Here is a 10745-nt window from a genome sequence, read left to right on the forward strand (position 1 = left end):
AAGTTTTATATGGGTAGAATTTTCGTTATAGAATATTTGATTTTCTTTTAACATTAGAATGGTGTAAGTGTAGTATAGATAACCGATTTAAAGTGAATAATGATATACGAAAATAATTTATTTTTAGACTATTTTAATTGGAGAATATAAAAAAGATATAATATTAATCAAAGAATTTTCATAATATAACTAAAATAGATAATAACGCTATGGTTAGACAATATGGTAAATATAAAATCATCGAAGTGAAAATATTAATTCTTTAATAATTGCGTTAAATAATAAAGACAAATATCTTTTTTAAAAAAAGGAATGTATGTCAATGGATAAATGTTAGAATAAAAGGACAAATATGATTTTTTTCAGCATAATAGGGTCAAATTATAAATGAGTAAAATATTTGTTAGTAGGTCAATGTAGCAACTATTTTTTCCTTTAACTTAGCATGAGCCATACAATTTAAGTAATTGAAAAAGAGTCCCCCTTTTAGAATCCAAAAAGCTGCACTCAAATTTCCTTCTATGGCATATGATTTGAGGAACAAAACGGAACCGTCTTACAGTACGCAATCGCCCATGTACAGCCGGCCGGCCACCACTGCTCTTCCCCTTCCCAGCCATCACAGTCCGATGTACGGTCAAGCCTCCGGTAAACCATCCAGCCTTTACCATCGTCCACTAGTATGTCTTACCTCTTTGAATGTTCCCCCACTAAAACTATAGCTGAATAAAATATGTGTATTTGAGAGCCAATATCTGTTTCGATGGCTCTAATATTGATTTGTTGATATCTAATTTTGCAGCCGAAATCGGTATCAGAATTGCTATAATACCAGAATTTCAAATTACACCTCCGTTATGAAACCTGTGACTTTTGTTGTATTAACCGCCCCTAAAATTGACCTTTTCTATATTTCGTTGTATAGAAGTTAGAATACAGATGTGACATGTCATACACACATTGAAATAGTCTGCAGAAGTATTTTCCTTGCATGTACCGTCCAAACTAGTTTCTGATCACGAATCGCAATGTAGTAATAATTGGTTGATTAATGAGGAATTTGAACAACATATTTGGACCTGACATAGTTTTTTGTGCAATTTTCGTTCTTATAGCCTCCATTGGCTCCACAAGGAGACGTTCCTCAATGCACATTTCACTTTGATTTTGACCTTGAGAAGAAGATTTTGGCTGAAGCAAATCAAAAGGAAAGCCAAATTTGGAGCAGGTTACCTGTCGAAAATCTTCCATCTAGAGGGTCGGACCAAGCTTCAAAGGTTAGTTTCATTTGATGATTCCGTTAATCTTACTTTTAGTTTAAGTTAAACAGGTGCATTTTCATGTGAACCTGTAATGTGTAACTCGTCAGAAAGAGTATATAGTTGGGTCTTATGGCTGTTTCCATCTTAATGGTTGTACGAATTTGTCACTAAGGAAATAAATTAGAGAAGAAGAACAAATGGAGGTGCTAACACCTTACTGTTAAAGTAGCTCGAACATTGAGATAGTATACTATTTGACATCATTTGTATATCCTAATGGGTGGTTTTACACTCCTCTCAATAGAGGTACAAGTTCGGATAATGCAGATCTTTCCTTTCTATGACCCATGCATAGGGAAACTATTCGATCTTATTCCTCCCCTGGAAGTTCTCAAATCATAATATTGCTTTTGAATAATAGAAAAATGGTACGTCAAAAAGTGTCCATCCTATATCGGAATAAGACTTTTTGCCTACTTTGAGACATTCTCACCCTTTCTATAATGGCAAACTTTCTCAATAGCTTCATAAATTAATTCGGGACCAATAAGAGAAATATCACCTACATCAAACCAACCAACCAAAGACCTACATCTACCACCATACAAGGCTTCAAAAGGAGCCATACCGATATTTGAGCGGTGACTATTATTGTAGGCAAACTCTATTAATGACAAGTGTTCATCCTAATTACCCTTGAAATCTATAACACACACCCTCAACATGTCCTCTTAAGTTTGAATGGTTGCGCTCTGCTTGACCATCCGTTTGAAGGTAAAAAACAATGCTAAGCTTCACCTTAGTACCAAGCCCCTTTCGGAAAGACTTCCAAAAATATGAAGTGAATTGAGTACCCCGATCCGAAATGATGGATAAAAGAACTCCATGTAACCTCACTATTTCCCCTGTGTACAAATTAGAATAATCTTTCGCCGAAAGAGAAACCTTGATGGGAATAAAGTGGGTTGATTTTGTCATCCTATAAACAATGACCCAAATAGAGTCATGTTGCCTTCGGGTACTAGGCAATCCTGAATAAAATCCATGTCCAGATCTTTCCACTTCCAAGTGGAAATTGGTATATTTTTCAACAAGCGTCCAGTTCTTCACACTTCCAAGTGGGAATTAGTATATTTTGCAACAAACCTCCCGACCTTTGGTCCTTAACCTTAACTTGTTGACAATTATGACATTTGGCTTCAAATCTCGCGATATCTTTTTTCATACCATTCCACCGATAAACTTTTCATAAATCACGGTACATCTTGGTGGCTCACGTATGAATAGAATGTTGAGAACTATAAACCGCTTTTAAAATTTGCTTCCTCAACCCATCAACATCCAGGACACATAATCGATCTTGGTACCTAAGTACCCCATCTACCCCTTGGGATAAAGCCTCAACGGACTTCTTGAGTACCAACTCTTTCAACTCCACTAATATAGGATCAAGGTCTTGTCTAGACTTCACAACCACCACAAAGGACGATTTTGAGCCATTATTAATCGTGAAACCACACTGGGTCAAATCCACTAGTTGGATACCTAATCGAGCCAATCTATGGACATCTAGAACTAACTCTTTCTTTTCATCTTCTATATGAGCCACACTACCCATGGATAATCTACTAAGAGCATCTGCTACAACATTATCTCTCTTGGGGTGGTAAAGGATACTCGTGTCATATTCCTTCAAAAGTTCTAACCACCTTCTTTGTCGAAGATTCTTTTTGGGTAAATACATATTGGAGACTTTTGTGATCAGTAAAAATATCCATATGGACCCCATAAAAGTAGTGTCTCCATATTTTCGAAGCAAACACTATTGGCGCTAATTCAAGATCAAGGGTTGGATAATTCTTCTCATGTACTTTTAGTTGCCTTGAAGTATAGGCAATCATTTTACCATGTTGCATAAGCACACATCCCTAACCTACTCTAGAGGCGTCACAATAAACAAAAAGCTATCCTTACCCTCCTGTAAGGTCAACACTAGAGCGGAAGTAAGCCTATTTTTCAATTCTTGGAATATTTTCGCACAAGCCTTTCACCACTCAAACTTAGCTTCCTTTTGAGTCAAAGCTGTCAATGGAGAAGCAATGGAGGAAAAACCCTCAACAAACCTCCTATAGTAACCGGCCAAACCCAAAAATCTTCTAATATCGGATGAATTTAGGGGTCTAGGCCAACTCCTGACCACCTCTATTTTCTTAGGATCTACCTCAATACCCTTGCTTGACATAATATGACTAAGAAAGTCTACGAACCTCAACCAAAACTCACATTTACTAAATGTCGCATATAATTGGTGGTCTTTTAGGACTTGCAATACAATCTTCAAATGGTCTATATGTTCATCCTCACTCCTTGCATAGATCAAAATATCATCGATAAACACAATAACAAATATATCAAGGTAGTTCCTAAACAACCTATTCATTAGGTTCATAAATGTAGCTGGGGCATAAGTTAGTCCAAATGACATCACAAGGAATTCATAGTTCCATACCTAGTTTGGAAAGCCTTCATGGGTATATCATCCCCTCTCAACCTAAGTTGGTGATAGCCCGAACGAAGGTCAATTTTTGAAAAGTAACTAGCCCCTTGGAGTTGATCCAACAAATCATCGATTATTGGAAGGGTATATTTATTATTAATGGTCACTTTGTTGAATTGACAGTAGTCGATGCACATTCTAAGAGACCTAACTTTCCTTCTAACGAACAACACTAGAGAACCCCATGGAGAGATACTAGGACGAATATAGCCCTTATCTTGTAAATTATTCAATTGCTCTTTCAAATCTTTCAACTCGACCGGAGCCATTCTATAAGGAGGAATGGAGAGAGGTTGCATATCCGGAAAAATATCAATGCCAAAATCTATTTTCTTCTGGGAGGAATGGCTAGCAAATCATTGGCAAAGACTTCCAGATATTCATTCATTATGGGGATCGACAATAGATAAGGGGTTTTGCACTCAACATCTCTCACCCTAACAAGATGGTAAGTGCACCCATTGTAGATCATTTTCCTAGCTTTGAGACAAGAAACAAATTGACCTCTAGGGATAGAATTCCCCCTTTTCCACCCTAAAATTGGCTCATTTTGAAATTGGAATTTAATAACCCAAGTCCTACAATCTATAGAGGCATATCATGCACGTAACCAATCCATATCCAAAATAACATCAAAATCTAACATTTGTAGCTCCACTGAATCCACCAATGTAATTTATAAGACAAAATAATGGGAAAAATTCTATAGACTTTCTTTAGCCACTAGGGACTCACCGAACAGGATAGAAACCAAAAAAGGCTCCAATAACACTTTGCGGAATATTTTAAATTTCATGGCCACAAAAGGTGTTACAATGGAAAAAGTGGCATCGATATCTAACAAAGTATATGTATTTATAAAAAAGACTTGTAACATACCGATCACCTTATCCGAGGAGCTTTCTTGGTCTTCTAAGGATCAAAGGGCATAAAAGCGATTTTGCTTTTGAGAATTAGAGTTTGAACCGATTGGAGGAGCTTGCTTATCTTCTCACCCATTGGCCGTAAGTGTTGGGAAATTCTTCAATTGATAGCCAGTCTTACCACAACCATAACAAACATCGAAATCGGCTAAACATTTTCCATCATATTTCTTTCCATATTTTGCATAAGTTTGCTTTGCCATAGGATTTCCCTTGTCATATACTTACTGAGGCGTAGGGTTAGGCACCTAACCCTGTTGACCTTTAGGGAAGCACTAGAAGAACCTAGGTTGTAAAACCACTATTTGAACCTTTGTTGACATTTCCCATCGAACTTAGCATTGGAGAAGTTCCAATCCCCGGTCCTATCTCTTTTCACCTACAAATTCATTTGCTTGAGTTTTTGTTCCTCAATTTGTTCGGCATGGACCATAAGACTTGAAATATTCATACGTGGGATAAGCATTGCGGAATGACATTCATCGACTACCAAGTCTGACCCTCCCATCACAAATTTATTCATTGTAGCTCTCTATTCCTCCACCATGGTTGGAGTATACTTGGATAGTTGGGTGAACTTGAGAGAATACTCTTTCACATTCATCCCCCCTTGTCGAAGGTTTATGAATTCTTTCATATTTCATTCCCTCAACTCAATAGGAAAGAATATATCAAGGAATTCTTCCTTGAACACCTCACAATCTATGGGACCCGCTTATACTAGCCTCCCACTTTTCCATTGTTCATACCTAATTTGAGCTACATATTTTAGTTGGTAGGTGGCTATCTCGTCCTTCTCCTCCGAAGACACCCCATAGCACCAAGTATCTTGCAAACCTCATCAATAAACCTTTGGGGATTCTCTTCCACCTCAGAATGAATAAAATTGGGGTATTCATCCTAGAAAAATCCCTGAATCTCAAAGCCGTAGAGTTCACATTAGGATTCACACGAGGCCCAACATCTCTATTGGCTTGGGCCATCATGTCTTGGGCTTGAGTTGTCACGGCTTAGGATTGAGCCGTCTTGGCTTGAGTTATCATTTGTATAGTGGATTTGAACTCTTCTTGAGTCACATTTTCGGCCATATGAGCAACCATAGCTTGATTTCCTCGAGGAACTCCTTTATTCACATTCTCTTCTACCACCCACCTAGCATTCTTTCTCCGTGTATTCATTTTGTAAATACACAAGAGAATCATTAGAAGAGGGACTTTTATAGAGTTAAACTTTATGGTACGACTCAAGAATAATGAAAGAAGTGAAATTTCCTAAGAACCTTATAACCTCTCACTCATAAATGTGGCACGCTTCACACTCATGAAAAATACTGTACTAGACGAGGCTTATGTGACATCATCTTAGAATCATTCTAAACATTTTTTTCTAATACCAGCCGAAGGGTACTCCCTAGACGTAACAAGGCACACAATGCCCCTAATGAACCATGTATGCAACTTAGCGTATCATCACATAAGTAAAGAACAATAAAGAGGTAAAACATATTTTTCAAGTCTTTAATAAGTTGTCATAAAACAAAGCGGAAGTCTAGACATTGTCTCATTAGCTACCTATTACAGTCGGAGTCTTAAAATAGGGTCACAACCCTTGCAATAGAAATCCAAAAGTCAAATACAATGAAATGAAAAGAACCCTAAGTTATCACTCGTCCTCGGATCCATGAAAACTCACCACAATCTAGGAGAATAGTCAATCCAAGCTTGTATCAAAGGAAGAACACCTTAAACAGCGAAACATGCACTTTGTGGAAAAAAGTAGAAGAATTATGGGTTAGTACAAAAGATATACTAAGTATGATAGTCATGCACAAAACCATGAAAATATTCTGAAACTGGAAAATTTAGTTGAAGAGCATGCACTTTGACAAATTTAAGAATCATCATGAAAAGTAGAGTGAAAGCATAATTCTGAGTACATTCAATATATAAGTCATCACATCATAATAGAAATTCACTTTGAACACCCTCAAATTTTATTTGTTCCATGTATAAGTAATCCCATAATCCTACCCATGCTAAGTAAAGCTACTTGAGCAAACATAGTTAATAATTCATCTTCATTATTACTTTGGGAATAAGCCTTAACCGACATAGACTATGGGATCTTAACATAGAATCTGGTGTCAAATCCCACACTGAATAGAGGTGTCTTACTTGCCGAAGGTAAAACTAAATATATTAGCTTTTAGGTTGATCCACTAGCTAAAGACCTATGAGGGCACATAGTTAAGCGATACAAAGATTGTTACTAGAAACCCAATCTTACTTAAAGGGGGGGGGGGAGCTTCCATATCATAAGATTGACCTTAGAAACTGGCCAACCTTTCTTAATAGGAGAGCCTCTATCTTATATTTAATATCCACTCAATGTTAAGGATTACTTCCCACAATTACTTGTTTAGTGTTGAAAAGAATTTACATGCATGGAGTGTCTTACCCTCTATCCAACACAATCCATAAAATTAATTAACACAATAACTAGATTATAATCATGTTCATGAAGTGTTTATACATGAAGCCAACAATTTGGCACAATTCCCATGTTTTACCCTTCTTGAATCAAGGATAACATTTTCCCAACAATATCTAGGGTTACTTCATTATACATGGATAATAACATGATTAGAATAACTAAATTACAAAAAGTACCGTTCCATAGAATTCACCTTACTACAATTCACCCACATCACAAAGTCATAAATTAGGGATATGGGGATTTCATGGATCCATGGTAAAATTTATCATAAAACCACCATAAAACAATAATTTAATCATAATACAAGGTAATGAAATCATTGAAAACGTTTTTAGAAGAATCCATGTCTTGGAGTGAAAAACCTAGGTTTTGGAGAATATCCTACTTTAAAATTGAGAGCCTGAGGATTTCATAGATGAAATAATTCCATGAATCAAAGACAAATATACCTTAGGTGAAGAAATACAACAAAATAGTGTGAGAAAGCCTCCTTTTTCAAGCCCAATTGGATCTTTTTCTTCTTCTTGTTCTTGTTCCTTTTCTTCCTTGGGGTTCTAGGGAGAAGATTTTGGAGAGGGTTTAATATTGATTTGGGAAGTTGATATTTTAGGAAGTGTTATTTTGTTAGTTAATGACTTTAGAAGTCTTATATAGGTCTCGTAAATCAATATAAAACGACCCTACATAAAACTAACTTAATTAGGAATTTACCTAAAGACCCCTATATTAGATGAAATTGGACATCATTGCAGGTCTGACCCACGACCTAGGACCTAAGGTACGTGAATGGACATACTGGCCGTTCTAAAGGTCCGTGGGTCCATGGTGTATAACTCATTTCAAGGGACTTGAACCACGACCTCCACCTACGGGGCGTGGGTTGACCTACGGGGCGTAGGTGGCCTCGTGGGTCATTGCATAGGTCACTTTTTAGGATTTTTCCTCAAGGACCCATAGTTGGTCCTTGGGGTTTAGCCTTTGATGTTCTTACATAAAAACATGAATTTAAGGTATGGGGAGGTATTTTCTAGGCTTTAACCCTAACATTAAGCTTCAGCTAAGCCTTTTAGTTTTGTGTTAGACTCTAGTTTAGGCTACTAGTTTCCGGAATGTTGCTCTTCGATCTTGAGAGATCTTCTGAGAATTCAAAGAAGAAGACTTGAGGAATTTAGGAGAATTGAGTAAATGAGAGAAATTAGGCAAAATGTTAGTAGTTATATGGAAAAATAATGTAGTTTAGAGGTTAATTGAGTAGGAAAAAACCAAACCACCCTTAATTAAAAACTGACGGAACACCTTACGGACGTAAGAGTTCAACACTATGATGAGATCTATTGTGATTATTATGTTGATGAGAAATGGTCCCGACAATGCTGAGGGGAAATGGGTCTAGTGATTGATGATTATGTGGAGGAAAGATAGTTATACATGGACTGTGTGCATCCCCTATGGGTTCTAAACTGAGTCAATAATTGTGTATCATAGGAAAAACACGCACTACTATACTTGACATTTGACCTCATTGCATTGCATCATTACCATTGTTTAAACCTTATGAGTGCCTATTGTGGAAATTACAATTGATGTTTATGATATTTTGTATTGGTGACCTGTATACATTGGAGTGTCGTTATATGTTTTATGTGTTATATGAAATGTGAACAGTTAAGTTGGGTTGATTTTGCACAGGTTGTAGTTGTGGAGGTTCGGTTGGAGTACTAGGAGCACCGATATTATATATTGCTTTAATTTGAGTTATTGGTTTTCATGCTGAGTACTATGTTGTTTTATACTCACTCCCTTGCTTCTATAGTTGTATAGGTTACAATCTCGAACATTGTGATTGCTCCTTCTCTTTTACATGTAAGACTTATTATGGAGAATTTTTGTGTAGCTGCTTGTCATCTCGACAATCACCTCTTACTAATTTATTATGATTTTTTCTATTCTAAAAACAATGACATCGAGACTTGTATTTCTTTTGAATCTATCTTAATATATTAAAGGCTTGTACATAGATAATCATGTTTGGGGGTTATATTTGATTTTATGTTAGCCGCATTTTGAGATTATGATACTCTTTCACTTTGTTTTACTTCCACATTATCGTTTAAGTTGGGGTTTAAGGCTGAATTATCTTGGTGGATGAGAACAGTGTAATCGCATATGTTTTTGGGTTGTGACAAATGATATTAGAGCCTAGTTACAGAGACTCATATGTTATCTTAAAGTGGTTGTGAAGATTGTTAGGAAACTTCTTCTTTGTTCATTCCTCTTATCAGTTGTGGTTGCCTTTGCTAATATTGAGTTATCACGTATTCTTTTGACAAATAGCAAGGAAAATATCTACTATTGGTTATATAGGAGGGGAGGAAATCCTTGATCTTGTTGTTGAGTCCTGATTTAGGGCTAGGGGTACATCCCGATCTAGAGGCCATGCTCGTAGAGTGTAACTAATGACATGTCATTTCCATGGAATGACACTAGTGAGAGGTCATTGTAGAGGTGTATATTCCAAGACAGAGATTGATGTGGGAGAGGACTAGGTTACTCAAGAGTACGCAACCATACTCTTGATTTAGGAAACATTATTGAGGGTGTTGGGTGTACTTGAGAGATTTACTTTGGATGGAAGTGCAATAGACTAGATCGGGGGCTCACCACCCAGAGCACTAAAAGGTTAGAGTGGTTTAGGGTCTGATGGGGCGGCCAACAATGGGTCCCATGGTTGAAGGTGATACCATATCTTTAATTGGGGTTCAGGGTGAACTTTTAGTTTTGTTACAGAGGATGAGTAATGCAAGTACGAGAGGGTAAGGAAGATGGATTCACCCCATTTTCAAGGTAGCAAGAACGAAAAATCTTATGAGTTTATGACCACTTGTTGAGATTTATTAGAGACTGTTGGGGCAATGAGAGAGTGGTGAAGAGTCTATTTGGGATCTTTATTGGTTGGATTTCCATTAATAATCCGGGAGGTGTTTTCAATGCATTTGATGGCCTCCTCATTCCTTAAAGCATGAGGGAGGAGAGCTAGATGTGGTTTGAGAGAATTAAGCAGGATAACCTTACAATTATAAAGTATGTGACTCATTTTTATCAGCTGTCTAGGTATGCTCTGGCCAAGACTTAGAGGATCCGTATATTTTTTAGGAGGTTGACTTCTCTATACAATCGATATATGTTAATTATATAGATTAATTGGTAAAGGGTATTAATTAAATTATGAATTTGACCCATTTACTATTCAACTATATTCATTGACTAAATACTCATACTTACTGAATAGTTCAATATTCTATTGAAAATTTCTACGGAAAGAGTGAAAATAGTCTTAATGTTCAAAACTACCTAGCCGGTGCCAGTCATTACATCCTCTACCACTTAAACAAACGTTCGTCCTCGAACATTAAAAGAATAAAACACACTTGAACACTAAAAAAGCTAAGGATATCTACTCCTGATGTCTGAATCGGTCTCCCACGTAGCCTCCTCCACCAAACAATG

At 36.8% G+C, this 10745-nt stretch overlaps 1 protein-coding gene across 1 annotated transcript; it reads left to right on the plus strand.

Annotated features, from left to right (window-relative positions):
• Positions 1–521: 521 nt before the first annotated feature.
• Positions 522–1441, plus strand: LOC107022262. The gene is made up of 3 exons (XM_015222926.1): positions 522–680; positions 1116–1277; positions 1370–1441. The coding sequence occupies exons 1-3, from the start codon at positions 522–524 to the stop codon at positions 1439–1441; spliced, it is 393 nt and encodes a 130-aa protein (XP_015078412.1).
• Positions 1442–10745: the final 9304 nt, after the last annotated feature.

Source organism: Solanum pennellii, chromosome 6 (genome assembly GCF_001406875.1).
Source record: "Solanum pennellii chromosome 6, SPENNV200".
Taxonomy (NCBI): Eukaryota; Viridiplantae; Streptophyta; class Magnoliopsida; order Solanales; family Solanaceae; genus Solanum; species Solanum pennellii.

Coding starts and splice junctions, on each gene's coding strand:
- LOC107022262 (XM_015222926.1), top strand. CDS start 522: ATGGCATATGATTTGAGGAACAAAACGGAACCGTCTTACAGTACGCAA. Junction 681..1,115: donor GCCTTTACCATCGTCCACTA/GTATGTCTTACC, acceptor TCGTTCTTATAG/CCTCCATTGGCTCCACAAGG. Junction 1,278..1,369: donor GGTCGGACCAAGCTTCAAAG/GTTAGTTTCATT, acceptor GTAACTCGTCAG/AAAGAGTATATAGTTGGGTC.